Source organism: Emys orbicularis, chromosome 7, assembly GCF_028017835.1.
Source record: "Emys orbicularis isolate rEmyOrb1 chromosome 7, rEmyOrb1.hap1, whole genome shotgun sequence".
NCBI lineage: Eukaryota > Metazoa > Chordata > Testudines > Emydidae > Emys > Emys orbicularis.
Genome location: NC_088689.1, coordinates 106,560 through 130,554, shown reverse-complemented (window position 1 = coordinate 130,554; position 23,995 = coordinate 106,560). Strand labels below are relative to the sequence as shown.

At 45.3% G+C, this 23,995-nt stretch overlaps 1 protein-coding gene across 1 annotated transcript in view; it reads left to right on the top strand.

Moving 5' to 3' along the window:
* TCTN3 (tectonic family member 3) overlaps nt 1–9,394 on the top strand; it is an 89,823-nt gene extending 80,429 nt beyond the window's left edge. The window contains exon 14 of the mRNA XM_065408409.1: nt 9,173–9,394. Coding sequence (XP_065264481.1) covers nt 9,173–9,394 — 222 coding nt within the window. The remainder of the gene's footprint in view (nt 1–9,172) is intronic.
* Nucleotides 9,395–23,995: the final 14,601 nt, after the last annotated feature.

Below are 23,995 nucleotides of genomic sequence, written 5' to 3'. Positions count from 1 at the left end.
CAGTGTCCACTAAAAGAATCTTCACTGTAATTGGACAAGGGAGTCCATTCAGCCCCCATCCCTCCAGTCAATGATTTCAGGGCATGCCAGGATCTCCTAGCATGTATTGTGGAGAAGCTGGATATAGAAATGATAGTCATTCAGGAAAAGTCACGCAAACTCTTTGGCATCTTGACTAGGTCAGACCCTACCAAAATCACCCTGCCCACCAATGAGGATATACTGGAACCGGCCAAAGCCCTCTGGCAAACCTCAGCCACTGTTCAGCCAACTTCCAGGAGGGTGGAGAAGCATTCTCCTTCAAGCTCCTGTGCATGTGGATCTCACTCATGTGTACTGATGCCCTGCACAGGAGTTTGGGAATTTTTCTCTAATATTGTCCCATAAGGGTTCCTTCGTGCTTCTCCCGTTCCCCCCACAGCATAAAGGGCTGAATGACTCCAACTGCAGACTAGTTCCTTCTGACCACCCTTTTCAGAGAGTCAGAACCTCTCAGTGTTCCTCCATCTCCTTTAATTAGTTTTGGATTAGGATAGAGAGTTTGCTTGTATCTGTAGTAATTGGTTTAGGTTTTTTTCATATATACTTTATTTCTTTTTGACCCCCTCGTGCAATAAAATAAAAAAAAATGCAGCTTAAGGCTAGGTCAGTTGTATTTGTCAGTTTCACTAGGCTGCCCGCCATTTGTCTGTCTTGCTCCTCCAGCTTCAAGTCTTTTCCATTATGTAAAAGAATGATACCTCTGTATGATGGACGAGATATGTGTTTATACTGTCTTGGGAACAGTCATTTAACAGCAAAGCTGCAAGGCTTTTAATAAATGCACATAAAGCTAGAGAATCAAAGCTTTGACTTTCCATAAGAAATAGTTTGAGAGCACCTTCAGACACAGAGGCTTTGAGGGATCAAGGGACTTCAACCCCTTCCCTGCTCTAGTCATGCCTTCAGTGCTCAGGAGATGAGGGAGATCTCTTCTAGCCACAAAGGTCTTAAGAGACCTCATACATTGATAAAGAGTCTGCTGCAATACACTGAGTTCTTGTTGGAGCACGCAGAGACCCCTGCTGCCTGTGGAAGAAAAAGACAAGACTCTGGAATGTCAGCCCAGCACCAATAGTGTTCAGCCTCCCTACTATCATGTAAGGGGGGGGAGGGATAGCTCAGTGGTTTGAGCGTTGGCCTGCTAAACCCAGGGTTGTGAGTTCAATCCTTGAGGGGGCCATTTGGGGATTTAGTTGGGGATTGATCCTGCTTTGAGCAGGGGGTTGGACTAGATGATCTCCTGAGGTCCCTTCCAACCCTAATAATCTATGATTCTAAGAAGTCAGAGAAGCATGTGTCAAAGGAGTCTGAGTTGCCATTGAAGCATTCCTCTCTCCCAGCACTGTTGTCAGTTTCATTGATGCCAGCTACTGCAGTGGTTTAGAAACTCAGTGACTCATCAAGTGGGAGCATACATCTTTGAGTGCCTCACGAGCTATACTGTCTGCCACAGTACCTGAGTGGCAGAAACACCACTTCTCAGCCAAATTCTCAGCCCTGGGGGATTCTGTACTGAAGGTCTCAGCTCAGAAGAATTCAGCTTCTTCCTTGGTACTGCCTTTTTCATCAGAAGCTGCATTTTTATTCCCTGAGGTGATCAGGGTCACTCTGGGTCTGGAATCTACTATTCTCCTGATTCGTTTTCACCCAAATGTCCAGTACAGCAAGACAATAGGATGTCTATAATGAAACCTGCTGTGCGACTTCCGGTCATAAGAACGGCCATAGTGGGTCAGACTAAAGATCCATCTAGCGCAGTATCCTGTCTTCCGACAGTGGCCAATGCCAGGTGCCCTGGAGGGAATGAACAGAACAGGTAATCATCAAGTGATCCATTCCCTGTCGCCCTCCTATCCACTCCTAAGCAAGTTATTGCACTTCCTAAAGTAGCCCAGCTGTCAGAGAATTTTTCTCTTTCTTTGTCAACTGAGTCTAGTAAAGAGTTACCTCGAATACATTTTTATGATGTTTGACTCTCTTGTTAGGTATCTTCAAGAATTACTCAAGCTAAGAGTTCACCATGTGATTTTCAATTATCCCCGTGGATGGCAGTATCTTGTAGTGCCATGTCTGATGTGTATGGTTATTAGTCCTGGTCATACTGGTTTCCTTAGCACAATTCAAATCAGCAATTCCCTTCTCCCTCTAATTCAGGATGCAGATGCACAGAGACACGATTCATTGCCTTCATGTTCTCTTCAGAAGTCCACATATTTGGAAACAATATAGCCTCTGAGGAAGACGAAGAGCAGATTCAGAATGACCCTTCTGCAGAAGAGCAAATGCTGTCTCCTTCTCTTGATGAGGTTGTGGCATTGTTTACTCCTATGACATTAGACTTCAGAACCTTCCCAGAGCTGTTAAAGAGGATGGCAGAGACATTAGAAATTCCTGTGGAACTTATGCAAGAAAAGTCATATACATTGTTTCCTACAACCTTCTACTCCAAATAGGAGCATTGCCAGCAGATCGAGGGAAGTGATTATTCCCCTCTATTCGACACTGGTGGGGCCACACCTGGAGTATTGCGTACAGTTTTGGTCCCCCACTACAGACGTGATGTGGACAAATTGGAGAGAGTCCAGCAGAGGGCAACGAAAATGATTAGGGGTCTGGGGCACATGACTTATGAGGAGAGGCAGAGGGAACTGGGGTTATTTAGTCTGCAGAAGAGAAGAATGAGGGGGGATTTGATAGCAGCCTTCAACTACCTGAAGGGGGGTTCCAAAGAGGATGGAGCTCAGCTGTTCTCAGTGGTGGCAGATGACAGAACAAGAAGCAATGATCTCAAGCTGCAGTGGGGGAGGTCTAGGTTGGATATTAGGAAACACTATTTCACTAGGAGGGTGGTGAAGCACTGGAATGGGTTACCTAGGAAGGTGGTGGAATCTCCATCCTTAGAGGTTTTTAAGGCCCAGCTTGACAAAGCCTTGGCTGGGATGATTTAGTTGGTGTTGGTCCTGCTTTGAACAGGGGATTGGACTAGATGACGTCCTGAGGTCTCTTCCAACCCTAATATTCTATGATTCTATGATTAGCCTTACCTATTAATGAAAGTATTGTTGAGCCAGCGAAGGATTATGGGCAAGACCATCTTCTATATTGGCAGCTTCCAAACAAGCAGATCAGAAATAGCAAGTTTCTCCGAAAAATCCAAACAGGTTTTGAGATCTGAAAAGACAAGGAATGAAAAAGAAAACTATCTGTATCCTGGGAAGAAGTGACCCTGAAATTTTTTTGGGAATCATGACAGGTAATCAGCTGAACATGAGCTCACGGTGCAATGCTATGGCCAAAAGGGCTAATTTATCCTTGAATGCAGAAATGGGGATTTTGAGTAGGAGCAGAGAGATGTTATTTTGCCTCTGTACTTAGCACTGGTGTGACTGCTGCTGGAATACTGTGTCCAAGTCTGGTGTCCACAATTCAAGAAGGATGTTGATAAACTGGAGAGGGTTCAGAGAAGAGCTACGAAAATGATTAAAGGATTAGAAAACTTGCCTTATAATGAGAAACTCGAGGCGCTCAATCTATTTAGTTTAACAAAAAGAAGGTTAAGGGGTGACTTGATTAGTCTGTAAATACCTACATAGGGAACACATATTTAATAATAGGCTCTTCAGTCTAGCAAAGAAAGGTAAAAGATGATCCAGTGACTGGAAGTTGAAGCTAGAGAAATTCAGACTAGCAATAAGGTGTACATTTTTAACAGTGAGAGTAATTAACCATTGGAACGATTTACCAAGGATAATGGTGGATTCTCTATCACTGATTATTTTTTAATCAAGATTGGGTGTTTTTCTAAAAGATATGCTCTAGGGGAAGTTCTGTGCCTGTGTTATAGACTCATATCATAGAAATATAGTACTGGAAGAGACCTCTGTAAGTCATCTAGTCCAGTCCTCTGCACTCGACGCAGGACTAAGTAATAACTAGTCGATTCTTGACAGGTGTTTGTCTAATCTGTTCTTCAAATCCTCCAATGACGGAGATTCTACAATCTCCCTAGGTAATTTATTCCAGTGCTTAACTACCCTGATAGTTAGGAAGTTATTTCTAATGTCCAACCTAAACCTCTGTTGCTTCAATTTAAGCCCATTGCTTCTTTTTCTGCTCTCAGAGATTAAGGAGAACAATTTTTTACCCTCCTCCTTGTAACAATCTTTTATATACTTGAAAACTCTTATCATGTGCCCCCTCAGTCTTCTCTTCTCCATACTAAACAAACCCAATTTTTTTCAATCTTTGCTCATAGGTCATGTTTTCTAGACCTTTAATCATTTTTATTTCTCTCCTCTGGACTTTCTCCAATTTGTTCACATCGTTCCTAAAATGTGGCACCTAGAACTGGACACAATACTCCAGTTGAGGCCTAATCAGTGCAGAGTAGAGTGGAAGAATTACTTCTTGTGTCTTGCTTATAACATTCCTGCTAATACATCCCAGAATGTTTGCTTTTTTTGCAACAGTGTTACACTGTTGATTCATATTTAGCTTGTGGTCAACTATAATCCCCGATCCCTTTCTACAGTACTCCTTCCTAGGGAGCCATTTCCCATTTTGCATGTGCATTTTGATTGTTCCTTCCTTTGAATTAGTTCTTATTAAATTTTATCCTATTTACTTCAGACATTTCTGCAGTTTGTCCAGATCATTTTGAATTCTAATCCTCTCCTCCAAAGCACTTGCAACCCCTCCCAGCTTGATATTGTCCGCAAACTTTATAAAAGGGTATTCTTTGTGCCATTATATACAGGAGGTCAGACTAAATGAACACAAGGATCCCTTCTGGGCTTGGAATCTGTGAAGCTGTGAGTCCATGAAGTCCATCTGTGCAGGCTCAGAGCTGGTTTGTGGCTCTTGACATGCAGGATGTGTACTTACTTCCATGTTGCCGTCCACCCGGCCTATAGTAAGTACCTGAGATTTATGATAGAGTTGAATCAGAATTGGTACAAGGTATGGCAATTTGGACTCTTTACGGCATCAAGGATCTTCACAAAATACCTTGTGGTGATAATGGCCCACCTGAGGAGTTAAGGTATTCATGTCAATGCCTATTTGGACAACTGGCTGATCTGGGACAGGTCACAACGGAAGACCTCAGCGAGCTAGGACTGCGCTTTGTCTCTATTCAGTTGGGTGAGACTTCTAGTGAACTGTGAAAAGTTGTCATTCATGCTGTCACAGATAATAGCAGCTCTATGAATGTTAATCTACTTGACATCAGAAAGAGTGCACTGCCTGAGGACAGGTTCCAGTTGCTACTAGGACTCTTACTTCATTTGATATCACAACTAACTACAACAGTACAAATATGCCTCGCAGTGCTAGGCCACATGTCGGTATGCATATACATGACACCACTTGCCAGACTTTGCTTGTGGACCCTCCAGTTCTGGCTCAAGACTGTCTATTGGTCGATAAAACATCCAATGGCCAGAAAGGTCATAGTACCACATCATGTCATTGCTGAACTGGTTGTGCGGCTTGAACCTGCAATCAGGTTTTCAGAGTCCTCCCAAACAAAGACCCTGCTCATGGATGCATCAGTGACAGGTTGGGGAGCTCACTTAGACCATTGCAGATCAAAGACACCTGATCCCCAAATGACATGGGGCTTCATATGAATGTTCTAGATCTCTGAGCCATCGGACTAGCTTGTCTGGCATTCCTGCCTGTCCTCAAACTCGGTAATGCAGGTCTTCACAGACAATATGACAGCCATGCAACAACATAAACAAGCAACGGGGCACCTGCTCCTTGCTCCTCTGCCAAGAGGCCACCGATTTCTGGAATTGGTACCATCAGAGTGTGGTAAGACCAATATCCCTTCACCTCCCAGGAATCAGCAACAACTTAGAAGACTTCCTAATCAGGACAGTCAATGACCAACCAGGAATGGTCATTACACAGATCCACCACAGAACTGATATTCCATCAGTGGGGATTCCCATGAGAGACTTTTTTGCCATTAAGGACAATGCAAAATGCAAGAGCTTTTGCTCCACAAGAGTCCTGAGTCCAAGGATGCTAACAGATGCCTTCTTGATACAGTGGAACAAGGGCTTGCTTGTATGCCTTCCCACCAATTCCCTTGATTCCCAGGATGATTTCCAAAATCAAGAGACAAAGCTACAATCTTTCTGGTGGCTTTATATGGGCCAAGGCAGTTCTGGCTCACAGACCTACTCCAGATGTCCATTCAGCCTCTGATCCATCTCTCAGACAGCCTGGATCTGATCTTGCAGCATTGTGGCCAGACATATCACGCAGACCAGAGTCTCTGCACCTGATGGTGTGGCTAGTGGGTGGTTGACCACCACAGAGAAACTGCTCCATACAGGTCCAGGAAAACATCTACCAGAAGGACATATTCTTGCACAGGAAATAGGTTCTCAATATGGGTAGCCCAAAATGGCCTAGACCCAGCCCAGGCCTCAGTACCAAAGATCCTTGAAGATCTACTGTACCTCAAGCAGACAAGTCTCTTACTCAGTTCTACTGATGTGCACCTCACAGTGATTTCAACTTATCACCTGCCTGTGCAGTCGTGTTTGGTCTTCTCTCACCCCATGGTATCAAAGTTTCTTAAAGAGCTACTACATGCTCACACACTGGTCAGAGAACCCTCTCCTGCCTGGGACCTCAATATAGTCCTCTTGAGACTGATGGAGCCTCTCGTTGAGCCTCTCTCAGAATGCTTCCTGGACCACCTCACTCTGAAAACAGTCTTCCTAGTCGCTATCACTTCAGTCAGAAGAGTAAGTGAGCTTCAGGTGCTCCTGGCTGAACCCAAATGCAGTTCCATAGGAATAAGGTGATGCTGAGACCTCATCAGAACTTCCTCTCCAATGTGGTCTCAGAATTCCATCTGAGCCAATCCATCAGCTTGCCTGTCTCCATCTGAAAAGCACATTTATCACTGGGAGAAAAGAAATTACACACACTAGTCATTTCCAGGTCTCTGCTCTATTGACAGAACTAAATCGTTCCACCTGTCACCCTGTCTATTTCTCCCTATACCAGAGATTTCAAAAGGTCAACCTCTTCAATCTCAAAGAATATTGAAACAGATCACATGATGCATCCTCATGTTATTAGTTGGCTAGTGTACCTCTCCCACTAAATATCAAGGCTAACTCCACCAGCATTCAAGTGATTTCTTCCACCTTTTTCAGACATGTGCCACTATCAGATATCTGCAAGGCAGAGATGTGGAGTAAACCACTGACTTTTGTCAAGCACTGTGCCTTGGACTTAGCTGATCAGATGCCAAGTTTAGGAGAGTAGAACTGTGACACTGTATGGAATCTGGGAGACACTTGTGGATATTATGAATATCAATATTGTAAAATTGTGATGAGTTATGCCAGATATGCCGTGTATGGTATCGGCAAAAATGTTATAATTTGCCAGATATGATAATCTCATTTATGTGTTTGTATCACCTTTGTATTATGAGCTATAGATATGTATATATGTCTGTATTTCAAACTTGTGCTATGCTTCTGGGTGACACCCCCAGACAGTTTGGCATCAGCACTGCCTAGCCTGCTTGATTGCCCATTTAGGACCATCAGCTATACAACTGACCCATTGAGAGATGGCAGAGGATACACCTTATGACTCAGCAAGGCATGCATGGGCATGCCTATGGACAGAAAAGGTCCTCCAAGCCATGTGCTGGGCAGCTTGTGTTGGAAACAAAGGAAGCACAGGCCACATGTCAAAAGACTATAAAAGGCAGCTGCATCTTCTCCATTTTGTCTTCAATCCTGCTTCTTACCCCTGGAGGAACTTTGCTACAAACTGAAGTTCTGAATAAAGGAATGAATGACCCATCCCAGCTGTGGATGTATTCCAGAAGGACTTTCAAGCCAGCAAACTCACCAATACTGCTAGGAACCTGATATATGGACTTTGAAGTCTTTGTATGTATGTGACTGTTTTACCCTTTAACATCTCTCTTCTTGTTCTTTCTTTTTTCTTTATAAGAAACCTTTAGTTTTAGACACTAAGGGATTGGCTGGCAGCGTGGTAAGATCCAAACCAATACTGACCTGGTAACATGACTGACCCTTTGGGGTCAGAAGAACATTTTATATATGTGCGCAGAGTTTTTAAAATAACTTCTCATTGTACTGGACCTAGGCGCTGATTGGGAGCAGAGAACTGGAATGCAATAAAGGGGGCTGTGTGATTTCTTTTTTTGCTTTTTGATAACCAGTGTGGGGGATCAGAAGCACAGTTTGTGACTGGTTGGGGAGTGTAACTTCAGTGTTACCCACCAGTCTTGGGAGTATCTGCTCTCCCTTTTGCAGCCTGCCGTTACCAGTGAGGGCTGCCCCAGGCACAACGGGTCACAAGAACTACGATCCCTATTTGACTGACGCAGCTGGAATTCCTCATTCCCGCTGTCCTGAGGGGATACTGCTTGCCAATCACCTATAGTAGGGCTCCACACTGATACATAGTGGAAGAAAGGATAGTTAGTTACGCTACAGTAACTGTGATTCTTCTAGATGTTGTCAGTGTGGATCTCATGACCTCTCGGAGCCTTGGTTACCAGAAGCTTCAAATTGTGAGGGAACCAAGAGAAGGTCATGGCTGCTCTGCCTTTTGCGCCCTCTCATGGAAACATGACGCAGCACAGGGTGCATGTGTGACCCCAATGCACACAGCAATAAAAAAAAGTCTGGTTTTGCATGTATGAGGTGCATGCACACCCTACAGTGGGAACCACACTGACAAAAACATCTAGGAGAACCACAGCTACTGCAGGGTAAGTAACTATTCTGCTACACTGCTCTGTAAAGTGTCCCAGTTCTTCATTCTGAAGGGGGAAGGGAAAGGGACATACCCACACATGGAAGTACTACATTTCTCTTATACCTCACCGAAACACTTCCCTGTGATATGCCTGACCACAGTGTCAGAGTTCTTTTCGCTTTGAAAATATGATCAATCTGCAGAAGATGGTAATAATAGCTGGTGGAGACTGCTTGCTATTTGGAGCTGCACCAGTCGTTTTGGGCAGTCATTACCTTTGCAGAAACATGCCCTAGGTTGGAAGATGGATCTGTGGCTCTGGGAATGCTAAGCTGTTGGTGTTTTCCTTTTCTTGCAGTCCCTCAGCATGACCATGGTGCCTTTGACAACCGTTGTTGCCTTCACTGACATGACAGAATGGCCAGAGCCTCCACGTAGCCAGCCCAGCACATATTGGAAACTCCCATTTGACTTCTTTTTCCCCTTCAAGGTTGCATTGAATGGGGGGATAAGCTGTCAAGGAGACCTGGCTGGTGCTTTCCTGATGTCTCTCACATTCTGCAGCATTCTCAGTTTCTGAAGAGAATGAAGTCTGGTGCTCTGCTCCTCATGACAACATTTTTGCCCAGATAATACCAGAGAGCTCACTCCATCCTGTTGTATCCTGGTGTCATATCTGGTGCCTGTTCCTCACCTGGGTGAGACAATACAAGAGAGACAGTAACCTAAATGATTCCTCTTTGTTCTTGTGAACAGCAAAGAAGGTGTTTATCTGACAGCTAGAAAAGGCAGGTGTTTCAGGGAATCCTGTTAGTGTAATGGTACAGTCAGAATATGATGTAGACCAAAGACTCTTCTATTCTGTTTACGTTCTCATCCTGTGCCTATCATCATGCTATCCCTGTTCCTTCCTGTAGTGCATTGTGACATGATTAACATCTGTCACCTGTGATTCTTCCATGTCTGCAACCCCTTTATGCAGATTTGTGAAGGTCAACCCAGCGTTGCTCATGAGGGATGGGAGGGCAGAAGGAGCAGTCTCTGTGTGGAACAAAGAGGAGAGAGGGAATGAAAAGGAACTTTCTTTATTCTGTCCCCTACAAGAAGGAAAAGTCCCTTCCAAGCTGAGCGGTATGGAGAGAAGTGCAGCTTTCATTTCTAGTTTCCCTCCCTATTGGTGGGGAGTCTGGAGCTCACTTGTTCAGCTCCCTATTACAGAAGAGCCTCATCTTTTCATGTGGAATTGTAATTCATACATTTTAAATCTGATATAATTTATCCAGTGATAGTTTCTGTATGAAACCATCAGTGCCCCTGTGACTAGCTTTAGAATGTATGCCTTTTTTAGGGGACCTGAATTATTATTCAGTGATTGATACTATAATGACCTATCTGCTAGTCTCCTCTGGCCCGTTTTAAATAAGCTGGCCTTGTGCATCTGTGTCAATCTTTATCTCTTATTTTTGTATTAATCTCTTCAAATAAAATTGTCAACTGAACATGCATTACTTTATTAAAATGTTTTTATTTGCAAGATGGATATGCAAGACACAAGGAATTATGGAGGTTCTGTCCTTTGGGATTACTGTCCTGGGAATTTTATGCCCAGGTGTTTTGACAGCTCTCCTTTCCACCCTCACAGCTCTTCCCTCATGCATACAGGCTCAGTGCCACACTCCCCACCTGTGGTGGTTTAGGATTCTCTAAAACTGGGCAGTACTACTGCTCCAGGTCCAAGCAGAGGCTATACTGGCAGTGACAGCCATCGTGAATATTGGATGATGTATAAGAGATGAGCCATTGTGAGCAGTCAGAGTTGGAGATTAAAGTTAATTATTTTAGAAAAGGTTTGCAACTTATTATGAGACTGCAGTCTCATGCAACACCTAGGCTTTGACTCTGGCCTCCTGTGGCTCAGTGACATTTCATAGATTTCAGGGACAGAAAAGACCTCTAGATCTTGGGATAAATGAAGGGGGGGTAGCTTCCTTTTATGGACACCCAGCCAGCCAGTTAGCTATAACATCCCTCTTGGTAGCTGTTCTCTATTTTCTTTACCTGTAAAGGGTTAAAAAGCCCATAGGTAAAAGAAAGGGAGTGGGCACCTACCAAAAGAGTCAATGGAAGGGCTAGAACTTTTTAAAATTGGGAAAAAAATTCTCTTTGTCTGTCTGTCATTCTCCAGAGAGAGTGGACAGAGCAGAGGCAGGGCTGGGACTATGCTGTAAGAGCTTTGAGCCAGGTATGGAAAACCATCAAATCATACCTAGGAATTGCTTATCTGAAACCCCAGATATGTAAGTAAATCAGGGAATGTCTAGGAAGACGCGATTAGGGTTATTTCTTATTGGCTTGTGGACTCCTCTGTGCTAACCCCAGGTGCTTTTGTTTTGCTTGTAACCTTTAAACTGGACCTCAAGAAAACCATTCTTGATGCTTAATTATTATATTTGCTCTTTTTAAATCTAGCAATAGCCTAAGTTCCAGATGTATTTTCTTTCTTTTTGTTTTTAATAAAATTTACCTTTAAGAACGGGATTGTTTTTTTTTGTGTCCTAAGAGGTTAGCGCATATGTTGTTTAATTAGCTGGTGGCAACAGCTGATTTCCTTTGTTTTCTTTCTCAGCTTTTCCCCAGAGGGGGTGTGAAAGGGCTTGAGGGTACCCCACAGGAAGGAATTCCCAAGTGCTCCTTCCTGGGTTCTCAAAAGCGGGGGGGGGGGGGGGGGGGGGTTTGCACTTGCGTGGTGGCAGCATCTACCCATCCAAGGGGAGAGAAAAGCTGTAACCTTGGGAGTTTAATACCAGCCTGGAGTGGCCAGTATTAATTTTTTAGAATCCTTGCAGGCCCCCACCTTCTGCACTCAAAGTGTCAGAGTGGTGAATCAGCCTTGACAGATCTATTCAAGTTGTGGCCAAACTGCAGCTCGCGAGCTGCATGCAGCTTTTTTACAGTTAAAATGCGGCTCACGAGCTGAAGCCCCAAGCCCTGGTGTCTCCCGTGGGGCAGAAGCCAAGAGCCCCGGCGCCGCCCCCAGGCTAAAATCCCGAGACCCCCCCCCACACCCTCCCCCACATCTGGTAGCCAGAAAATGTGGTGGGGGGGAAGGGGCGGGAAATACTTCAAAAGATTTTAAGCCCTGAGCTACCGTGAGAGTGAGGCCGATAGAAAGAGAAGCTCTCACATGTGCATTATATCAGGAAATTGCATCATTCTGTTTTCAGATGTTGTGCTGTGCGGCCCTTGTGTGCTCACGATCTCCCTGCATTCCACAGAATACAGGCTGTATTTACTGTTCACAAATCTCATTTGGAGCATAAGCATTCACCCACGAAAGCTTATGCTCCAATATTTCTGTTAGTCTTAAAGGTGCCACAGGACCCTCTTTTCAGAGTAGCAGCCGTGTTAGTCTGTATCCGCAAAAAGAACAGGAGTACTTGTGGCACCTTAGGGTACGTCTATACCCAGCCGCTAGTTCGGTGGCTGGCAATCGAACTTCTGGGTTCGACTTATCGCGTCTTGTCTGGACGCGATAAGTCGAACCCGGAAGTGCTCGCCATCGACTGCGGTACTCCTGCTCAGCAAGAGGAGTACCGCGGAGTCGACGGGGGAGCCTGCCTGCCGCGTGTGGACCGAGGTAAGATCGAACTAAGGTACTTCGAACTTCAGCTACGTTATTCACGTATTTGTTAAGAAGAATGTTTGCCAGGCTGGAGTGCCCCCGGCTCCTCCTGCCCTTCCCCAGCACTGCACTGTCCAAGATACCTTTTTTCTCTATCAGGCAGCCAGATCCATCTCTCTCCAAGGCAGGAGAGAGACTGACTATCCCTTCTGGTCTGCTCCCTTTTATCCTGGCTTGGCCAGCTCTGATTGGCTGCCTCCCAGCCTTCTCTGATTGGCTCTTAGCCCCAGCCCCCTCCAAGGGCTGGCTTTTAACCCTTTCTGAGATGGAGCAGGGTGACTGCCCTGCTACATGGACTTAGTGGTGCTAAAAGAAATAACCCACGGTGTTGATGTAAAAAATGCACTTGACAAAGCATTGACAAATGCTGATGTACCACTGGATAAACTTGTCAGTGTTGCAACGGATGGAGCACCTGCAATGCTCGGGGGAAAAGTAGGCCTTATCAGACTCTTGAAAAGTGATCCCAAATTTCCAGAATTTCTCCCTCTTCATTGCGTAATCCATCATGAAGATCTCACAAGCAGATACTTCAACTATGAAAATGTTACAAAAATGGTCCTAGAAATTGTCAATTTCATCTGCTCAAACGGGAAGACTCATTGACACTCAAAAATTTCATCGAAGAGCTGGAGCTTGAAGACAAACCTAGTGACATCTCTTTCTACTGTATTGTGAGGTGGTTATCAACCAGCAGTGTCTTAAATAGGTTTGTGGAACTGTTGGAGTCTATCAATGCTTTCCTTGAAGAAAAGGAAAAGTCTTATCCACAATTGGAAGATGAGCAATGGATGCAGGGTCTGATGTTTTTCACTGATATTATGCAGCATCTGAAAACTCTCAATTTGGCACTCTAAGGGAAGGAGAAGATTATTTCTGTCCTTATTCAGACAGTCTTCAGCTTCCACAACAAGTTAAAGCTTCTGAAAAGAAACACAATGCCAAGAGACTTCAACGACTTTCCCTATCTCAAAAGTAGGGTAAACACATTCCCTGAAATGGAAGTAGATCACAAACTCGAGGAATACAAAGGTAAATTACAAAGATTGTTTAATGAATTTCAGGCCAGGTTTGAAGACTTGCAGAAGTTGAGATCCTGCTTTGCCTTTCTTGTAAACTGTGATGTGATCAACAAGAGCTGTCCAATTCCCAAAACTGTGGTTACGGAAATATCTACTGTAGAAATGGAACTACTGGACCGCCAGGAGAACAAGGCTCTAAAGATTATGCATAAATCACAATCTACAATCGTGAAATGCTGAGGGAGATTAGAGAAGCTATTAATATAAAAAACTCAATAATAATGGGGGATTTCAACTATCCCCATATTGACTGGGTACATGTCACCTCAGGACGGGATGCAGAGATAAAGTTTCTTGACACCTTAAATGACTGCTTCTTGGAACAGCTAGTCCTGGAACCCACAAGAGGAGAGGCAATTCTTGATTTAGTCCTAAGTAGAGCACAGGATCTGGTCCAAGAGGTGAATATAGCTGGACCGCTTGGTAATAGTGACCAAAATATAATTAAAGTTAACATCCCTGTGGTGATATGAGCCATATGAGCAAAGGCTGAAGGAACTGGGTATGTTTAGTTTGGAAAAGAGGAGATTAAGGGGGGAATATGATTGCTGTCTTCAAATACTTGAAAGGCTGCCATAAAAAGATGGAGAAAAATTGTTCTCTCTTGCCACAGAGAGCAAGACAAGAGGCAATGGGTTCAAACTACAGCATAGCAGATTTAGATTAAATCTCAGGAAAAACTTCCTAACTGTAAGAACAGTAGGAAAATGGAACAAACTGCCTACGGAGGTCATAGAATCTCCTACACTGGAGGCTTCCAGAAAGAGGCTGAATAGCCATCTGTCTTGGGTGGTTTAAACACAACAAATCCTGCATCTTGGCAGGGGGTTGGACTAGATGATCCTTGCGGTCCCTTCTAACCCTGTGGTTCTATGATTCTAGGAATAGGTAACCCCTGTTTGCTATGCCTGACCTAAACCTGAGTTTTGCCTTAGCAAAGAGCAGGTGATAGACTTTGTCCTATAGTGCTCATGCACTCTGTTCTCAAAGTGTTCGGTGGCATCTGCGTGGGTAGAATGCTAGTATTTGTGTTATTCGGGTGCTGGGGCAGTGCTCAAAGAAGGAAGAGTTAAGGTTGTGTTGTGGAGGTGGCGATTTTTCAGAGGTTTAAGTTTAACCACTCTGCACATTTTGGAAGGCCAGTAGGCATCGCTGGGCAATCTTAACTCTGTTAAAGTTTTTGGACATTTAATTTCCTTGCATAAAAAATATTCTCAGCACCCCTATTTACCAGAGCCCAGTTCTCCCTGCTCAACTGCCTCTGGCTCATTGGCAGTGATTACTGGCTGCATGTTAGTTCCTTCACTGCTTCTACATCATCTCCTCATCCCTCATCCCCCATTCCTCTTCCTAGCCAGCACAGCCTGGTTCTCTCTCCGAGCTGTCCTCTTCACATTGAGGCAGGCGTCAGCCTAAGAGACCTTTCAGTTGAGGAACGGGAGAGGGAGCAGGGACCAGTATGGAGTCAGTATGGACATTTTTTGAAAGCAGGGACAGACACGGAGTGAGGACATGAGAGGAAAGATGGGCCAGTGGTTAGGACCTGAGACCCCTGGGTTCAAATTCCTCCTTTCTGTCAGACTTCCTGTGTGACCTTGGGCAAGTCACTTTAGGCCCAGAAACTCAAAGGCACCAGTTAGGGACCTAAATACCTTTGAGGATCTGGGCCTTCATCTCTCCTTGTCTCAGTTCCTGTCTGTAAAAATGGGAATACTAGCCCAACCCTGCCTCGCAGGGGTGCTGAGAATTAATACATTGAAGATTGTGAGGTGCTCAGAGACTGCGGGGACAGGGCCACACACGAAGGCTTCACAGAATTCAATTTTGGGATTTTTTCCTAAATTTGATGATTACTATACATTTTTATTTATAAGATTTTTTCCCCTATTTTTATGTTTGTGATTGCTGGAAATTACCCCTTCCCCCTTAATGTTAGGCTTAGGGCAGTGCTGACAGGGGAGCTGCAGAGGGTTCCTGGCTCAGCCAAGGGGCCCAAGACACTGGCGTGCGAGGAGCAGGGTGAGTGGCGCGGATGAACAGTTCCTACCTGGGGTCAGCTCCACCTCCCCTCGCTGGTGAGTGAGGGTATGGGGCTGTGACCCTGGGGCCGCAGAGGGCTCCCTGCATGGTTGCAGGGCTGGTGACACCCAATCCCTGCAGGCACAAGGTGGGGGGAAGCTGTGTCCCTGGCAGGCCAGGAGCAGGAGGAGCAGACCCTGGCCAGGGGGCAGGCCACCTTGCTACTGAATGGCTCTGTCCCAGGCAGAAACCATACAGAAGTGGGGTGGCCTCTGCTATGGCTAGGGGCCCGTCCTCCTCAAGGCCCTGGTCAGGGTTCTCTTCTGCCCCTGCCAGGACCACAGCCTTCCCCCCACCTTGTGCCTGCAGGGAGCAGATGTCACCTGTCCTGTGGCAGTTCAGGGAGCCCTTGTAGCTCCAGTGAGGGGGCAGGGCCATGACAGCAGAGCTGGTGATTCCTAATCCCTGCAGGTGCAAGGGGGAAGGCTGCTCTCCCACCAACTGTTTCCAATCAATATGTTTTTTGCCAATTTCAGCGGGTCCGCGGAAACCAATGTTTACCGACAAATATTGATATAAATCAAATCTGGCCAAGCCTACGTAAGTATCTATTGAGGTTTTGGGGGGACAGAACTGAAGCCCTCCCAACAGTCCCCACTGCAAAGCTCTGACTCCCTCCTTTCTACCTGACTCTTCACTGCACTGTTCCAACACCTTCCGCTCCCTGCTCTGACCCCCACTTCCCCCAAATGGTCAGAATCACCTACCACAGCTCCAACTCCTCCAACATTCCTTCAACATGCCCATTGTTCCAGTCCACCCCCCTACATCTGCTACTTTGAGCCCCTCACCCCCGCACTGGCTGCCCCCTCCTCCTTGCCACACCATGTCCCTCCTGAGCTTGGAGGAGCCATGAGAAGATGGTTGGGCTGTGGAGACTGTATGTATTAGCTGGCGGTAGGTGGGAGCAGAGGAGTGGAGATGCAAAGCCCTTACCCCAGATCTGGGCCTAGTGTACGCAGAAGGGGCTGTACACGTCCCGCTACAACATAGAAGACTCAGAAGGGTGTGAAGTGGCCCATTCATCTCAATGTGGTGATCTCAGCTGAATGAGAACACCCCTTGGAAAGTTCTTGTGAGCCTAATATGCACCAAGCATGCCCATTTTCAACTTCTCATCCCAGTCTTAGCACTGCATAGCTAAACATACTTGTTCTCAGCTTCCCACCCAGAGGGGTAAGGATTCCCCAGAAGCCAGCTTGCATGGGGCTGTGGGCACAGGAAGAGGGGCTCAGACCTCCCTAAAGGAGCTAGGGCCCCCAGATTCCAGCACCCATATAGGAGGGTAGACGGTGGGGCTCACAGGCTCTGCATCCCTAATCTCCCTGTACTCCCCTTGACATCTACTCACATGTCCCCCTTCCAGTATCCCACCCCCTTCCCGTTCCTTACCACCCAACCCCACTTATCCCCATTGCCTTAGCCCCAAACGCCTCTCCCGTTGACCCCCCCCCACTCCTCTGCCTCCTAATCTCTCCTCCCCTTCCTGCACTTTTTCAGCTCTCAGCACTGCTCCCCCTCGCACATGCACTCCCCCTCACTGCTCTGCCCCCCATATTCCTAGATCTGCACCAAAAAGGTTATAAGAATTTTAAAAAGTTATGAGTACCTCCTGCTGTGGGCTGTATACCAGGAATGCCTTGACCTGAAACACACTCTGGTCTATTGTTCAGGAAACATGATTATATTATCCTATCTTTCATCCCCCCTAGTTAGTCAATGCTAATTTATGTAATCAGTGCTGACGCTCTCCTATAATAATCCCTCAGGTGCAAAAGTAGCAATATGCCCAGCAGGCATTCTCACATATCTGTGCAGAGTATGTGTAATTTGTTACCTTTCTGAAAATAGTTAGAGCCCCCTTCTAAATTAGCATGGCACATTTTCCCCCTCTCTCCTTCCCAAAAAACTGACAGAGGTGGCTAGTAGCAACATGCCTAGAGATCATTCTTATTGAATTTAAAGTGCTTGGGTCTAGCTCAGGTTCAATGACCACAGCATGTCCCTTTGAACCACCAACTTACTGGGACTATAGACTGCCTAGAAACCCTCTTACCTAGCCTTGCTGCATATGTGAAATCCAGTCTCTTTGGCATGTGAGTATTTGGCAGATCTAGTCAGCTAAACTCTTCCTGTAATAACATTTTCAATATTGCTTCCCCAAAGGAGCACTGGGTACCATGTACTAGCTGAGATAAATGTCAAGGGACTGAGATCAGTTGGGGGATGATCAGAGCCATCGTTTGAGCCCCAGGTGTGTGCACAAAACATTAAAAGAACCTGTTTATTTTGTAAAATGCTGTTTTTTTTTCAGGGGCTGTATCTCAAGAACCCCTTAGAATCATAGAAATGTAGGACTGGAAGGGACCTCAAGAGGTTAACTAGTCCAGCCCCATGCCTTGAGGCAGGACTCAGTAATATCTAGCCCAGTGGTTCTCAAACTTCTGCATTGGTGACCCCTTTCACACAGCAAGCCTCTGAATGTGACCCCCCTTATAAATTAAAAACACTTTTTTTAAATATTTAACACTATTATAAATGCTGGAGGCAAAGCGGGGTTTGGTGATGGAGGCTGACAGTGTGTGGCCCCCATGTAATAACCTTGTGACCCCCTGAGGGGTCACGACCCCCAGTTTGAGAACCCCTGATCTAGCCCATCTGTGACAGGTGTTTGTCTAACCTATTCTTAAAAACTGCCAATGACGGAGATTCTACAACCTACCTAAGGTAATTTGTTCCAGTGCTTAACTACACTTACAGTTAGGAAGTTTTTCCTATATGTCTAACCTAAATCTCCCTTGCTACATAACTTCTTGTCCTGTCTCAGTGTTAAAGAGAACAATTTATCATCCTCGTCTTTGTAACAACTTTTTACATACATGAAGACTGTTATCATATCCCCCTTCAGTCTTCCCTTCTCCAGACTAAACAAACCCATTTTTTCAGTCTTTCCTTATAGGTCATGTTTTCTAGACCTTTAACCATTTTTATTGCTCTTCTTTGGACTTTTTCCAATTTGTCCACATCATTCCCAAAGTGTGGTGTCCAAAACTGGACATAATATTCCAGTTGAGGCCTTACCGGTGCTGTGTAGAGTGGAATAATTACTTCTTATGTCTTGCTCTCAACACTCCTTCTAAAATATCCCAGAATATTGTTTGGTTTTTTGCAACAGTATTACATTGTTGACTTGTATTTAGTTTGTGATCCACTATAACCCAAGATCCTTTCCTGCACTACTCCTTCATAGGCAGTCATTTCCCATTTTGTATTTGTGAAATTGATTATTCCTTTCTAAGTGCAGTACTTTGAAATTGATTATTCCTTTCTAAGTGCAGTACTTTGCATTTGTCCTTATTGAATTTTACCTTATTTATTTCAGACCATTTCTCCTCAGGACATTTCTCCAGTTTGTGAAGATCATTTTGAATTCTAATCCTGTACCCCAAAGCGCTTGCAACCCCTCACAGCTTGGTATCGTCCACAGACTGTATAAGTGTACTCTCTATGCTATTATCCAAATCATTTATGAAGATATTGAATAGAACCAGACCCACTCAATATGTCCTTCCAGATTGATTGTGAACCATTGATAGCTAGTGTCTGATTTTCCAACCAGTGCTGCATCCACCTTATAGTCTATGCTATATTTCCCTTGTTTGCTTATGAGAAGGACATGTGAGACAGTACAAAAGTCCAAAACTTTCTAAAGTCCAGATATATCACACCTACTTCTTTCACCCTCTCCACAGGCTTGTCACCCTGTCAAATAAGGGTATTAGGTTGGTTTGGCATGATTTGTTATTGACAAATTCATGTTGATTGTTCCTTATACCCTATTATCTTTTAGGTGCTTGCAAATTTATTTTTTAATCATTTGTTCCCATATCTTTCCAGGTACCAAAGTTAAGCTGACTGGTCTGTAAGGTCCTGGGTTCTCCTTATTCCCCCGTTTATAGATGGGTACTATATTTCCCCTTTTCCAGTCCTCTGGGATCTCTCCCGTACTCCATGAGTTCTCAAAGATAATTGCTAATGGCTCAGAGATCTTTTCAGCCAGTTGCTTAAGTATTCTAGGATGTATTCTGTCAAGCCCTGATGACTTGAGGACATCTTGTTTGTCTAAGTATTTCTTAATTTGTTCTTTCCCTATTTTAGCCTCAGATCCTGCCCCATTGACACTGACATTCACTGTGTTAGTCAGCCAATCTCTGCTAACCTTTTTTGGTGAAAACTGAAACAAAAAGGCATTTAATACTTTGGCCATTGTTGCATTTTCTGCTGTTGTCTTTCTCTCCTCATTGAGTAATGGGCCTACTCTGTCCTTGGTCAGCTTCTTACTTCTAATGTATTTGTAAAATGTTTTCTTGTTACCCTTTTAGTTCCTAGTTTACTAGTTTAATCTTATTTTGTGTCTTGGCCTTTTTAATTTTGTCCCTACATGCTTGAGTTTGTTGTTTTTTTTATATTCATCCTTCGTAATTTGACCTAGTGTCCACTTCTTGTATGACTCTCTTTTTTTTAAAGTTTCAGGTCACTGAAGATCTCCTGGTTAAGCCAGTGTGATCTAGTGAGGGGTGTGTTTTTAGTGGCTCCCACAATGGGAGAAAGCAAAAGGGACAGGATGGGCTGGGTTGGATCTCACAAGATTTCCAGCCCTTACAGGACTTCCAGGATTGGCCTAAGGTGTTGTGGGATTTGGCATGTGATTTGGAGCCATGATAACAGCCATTTGTCCAGGACTTCCTATTTGCTGGTTTCCAGCAGTCAGCCCTCACTCCCTTATCTAGGTAGCTGTTGGCTATGCTAGTTGCCACTTTGGGGCTGAGAAGGAATTTTTACCCATATCACCTGATTGGCCAAAGCTGGTTGTTTTTTTTTCACCCTCCTCACAGTGAAACCTAGGGACTGGGTTTTGGGCAACCAGAGGGTTGGAATTCTTCCCTTCCCAGAGGGCACAGTTTGGACCTATGTAAGAGTCCTTTAGTTGTTGCAACTTTTGACAGGTGGTCAGTGCAGAAACTCACTGATTTAGGCTCCAGATCCAAAAAAGTATCATAAGGGGCATCCCGAGGGCATCTCCTTATGAGTTGGGAGCATAGGATCTAACCCCCTCGGGGAAAATATGAACCAGGGGGCACTATGCCAGGGGGACCACCCCACCAATGTGCTTAATGGCGGTGCTGACTGGGGGTCAAGGTCCCTTCTCACCTCATCCTCTGAAAGGGGGAGGGATGCTAGCAGGCAAGGTGCGGTGCCCAGAGATCCTCCATTTGTGATGATTGGCTCCCCGTGCGGTGGGCGCTCCAAGGATTGGCAAAGTATCAATGGGGTGTAAGTGACTGTGCTGGGCTGTCCCTAATGGGAACTTAGGATGTAATTTGACTAATAGAGTTACAGCCTGGTGTGATAGGTTCGGTCACAGAGACCCCCTTGGGACTGTCACTTGATGTGCTGGAATTACCTCTGAGCTCGTTTTCCCTGCCAGCTTGGGACTCCAGAACCCCGCCTTGTTGAGCCAGATACACTAGCCTGCTGCAACACAGACCCAGGTCTGGTCCATGCCCCCAAAGCTGCAGACTTTAACCAAAAACTGCTCAGCAGGTCACCTATCTCCAGCACCCAGACACCCAGCTCCCAATGGGATCCAAACCCCAAATAAATCCGTTTTACTCTGGATAAAGCTCATACATAGTAAACTCATAAATTGTCCACCCTCTATAACACTGATAGAGAGATATGCACAGCTGTTTGCTCCCCCAGGTATTAATCACTTACTCTGGGTTTACTAATAAACAAAAGTGATTTCATTAAGTATAAAAAGTAGGATTTAAGTGGTTTCAAGTAATAACAGACAGAACAAAATAAGTCACCAAGCAAAATAAAGCAAAAACACATAAATCTAAGCCTAATACATTAAGAAACTGATTATATCTCACCCTCAAAGATGTTCCAATAAGCTTCTTTCACAAACTAGACTCCTTCCTAGTCTGGGCCCAATCCTTTCCCCTGGTACAGTCCTTGTTAGCAGACATCTTAGGTGGAAACTAGGGGTTTCTCATGACTGGCAGCCCCCTTTGTTCTGTTCCACCCCCTTTTATAGCTTTGGCACAAGGCGGGAATCTTTTGTCTCTCTGGATCCTCACCCCTCCTTCTAAATGGAAAAGCACCAGGTTTAAGATGGATTTCAGTATCAGGTGACATGGTCACATGTCCTGTGCGACCCCAAGCCTCCATTCTTCCTGGGCTGGCTCACAGGAACACAGGAAGGCTTGCGAGTAAATAGAGCCATTTACACCCAATTGTCCTAGTCAATGGGAGCCATCAAGATTCTAAACCACGATTAATGGCCCACAATTTGCATACTTACAATAGGACCCCAGAAAAAAGAACAGGAGTATATACTTCATATTTTTAGCTTCAGATACAAGAATGATACATGCATACAAATAGGATGAACACACTTAGTAGATTATAAGCTTTGTAACGATACTTTACAAGAGACCTTTTACAGAAAGCATATTTCATTTACATCATATTTACACTCATAAGCATATTTCCATAAAACACTATGGAGTGCAACGTAACACCTGGTTAAAACACATACCACATGTCCTTGCCGCCTTCTGTGCAGTGAGCACACCAGTTTCAAACTCACTTTACTCTTGTGCCCTTAATAATGTTTCTTTAAAAAACTGCTAACTCTTCTGAACTCTTTTTTCCCTTGGACTTGCTTCCCAAGGGATCTTACCTACCAATTCTGAGTTTGCTAAAGTCTTCCATTTTGAGGTTCATTGTCTTTATTCTGCTGTTTTCCATCCTACTATGACTTAGGATATGTCTACACTACCCGCCGGATCAGCGGGTAGTGATCAATCCAGCAGGGATCGATTTATCGCATCTAGTCTAGACGCGATAAATCGACCCCCGAGCGCTCTTCCGTCGACTCCTGTACTCCAGCTCGGCGAGAGGCGCAGGCAGAGTCGACAGGGGAGCGGCAGCAGTCAACTTACCACGATGAAGACACCACGGTAAGTCGATCTAAGTACGTCGACTTCACGTAGCTGAAGTTGTGTAACTTAGATCAATCCCTTCCCCCCCCCCCCCCCCCCAGTGTAGACCAGGGCTTAGAATCATGAACTCTATCATTTCATGATCACCTTCACCCAAACTGCCTTCCACCTTCAAAATCTCAACCAGTTCCTCCCTGTTTGTCAGAATCAAATCTAGAACAGCCTTTCTTCTAGTTGCCTTTTCCACCTTCTGTAATCAAAGGTTGTGTCCAATGCATTCCAAGAACTTGTTGGATAATCTGTACCCTGCTGTATTTTCCCATTTGTAATCCTGTATTTCTTTTCCCTTGTTCAACTGACCCCAAATTTGGACTAATGCTGCCCAGCACCCCCATGAGCATGGGCGGTGGGTGAACACGTGATTGGGGGAGGCTAGCCCCCAGCCCCTCCCCCTCTGCCCCAGGCCCCCCTCCCCTTCTGCCCCCCCCATGCCGGAGACCAGAGCACACACACACCCCGTGGCCGTGGGCCCCTCTATGCACCCCCACCCACAGTACGCTGGGCAGGCAGCACAGCTAGAGCGCCTCCAGCCCCAGCGCTGTGCTAGGTGGGTGGCACGGTCCCAGCACCTCCAGTGCCAGATGGGTAAGCGGTGCGCGCAGCGTGGCCCAGCCCTCCCGGGCCTTGTACGTACCAGCCCCAGCCTGCCTCCTCCCTCAGCCTCTTGGCCACACTGGGAAGGGATTGGGAATGGATGGAAGCAGGCAGGCAGGAGGGGGCTTGGGGACAGATTGTGGGCAGGACCATCCCAGGCTGCCCATACCCATAAGGCAGAGCAAATTTCAGGACAATCTGAGTGTCTGGATTTACTTAGAAGGGTTGTCATTTTAAACAGAATGTACTTCTCAATCTTAGCTATAGCAGCGCTGACACTATGGTATAATTTGCTTGACAGTTGCCCTTCAGTGGTACACAGCAGTTGCTATGCAATCACCTGCTCTTCAGTGGCCTATAGTTGTCATAGTGGTGCACCCTTGAATCATAGATAAGAACTGGAGGATAACTGCATAAATACTTAAAAAATACAAGGTTAAATTGAACTCCAGCAGCACTGTGCTTGAGCATGGGTCTGTGCTGTGCTCAGGAGAAGAGGTAAGGGGAAGAATGTGGTGGCAGAGTTTGATAGTCTGCTCCAGAGCCTTCAGGGGGTCTCTTACCTTCACCTGTGCTGCTCTCTCCATGTACTCTGCGAGAGGCACATTTTCAGTGGCAAACCCTCATATGCCCTCCATCTCTCATTGCAAACCTCTCACTCTCTTACCGAT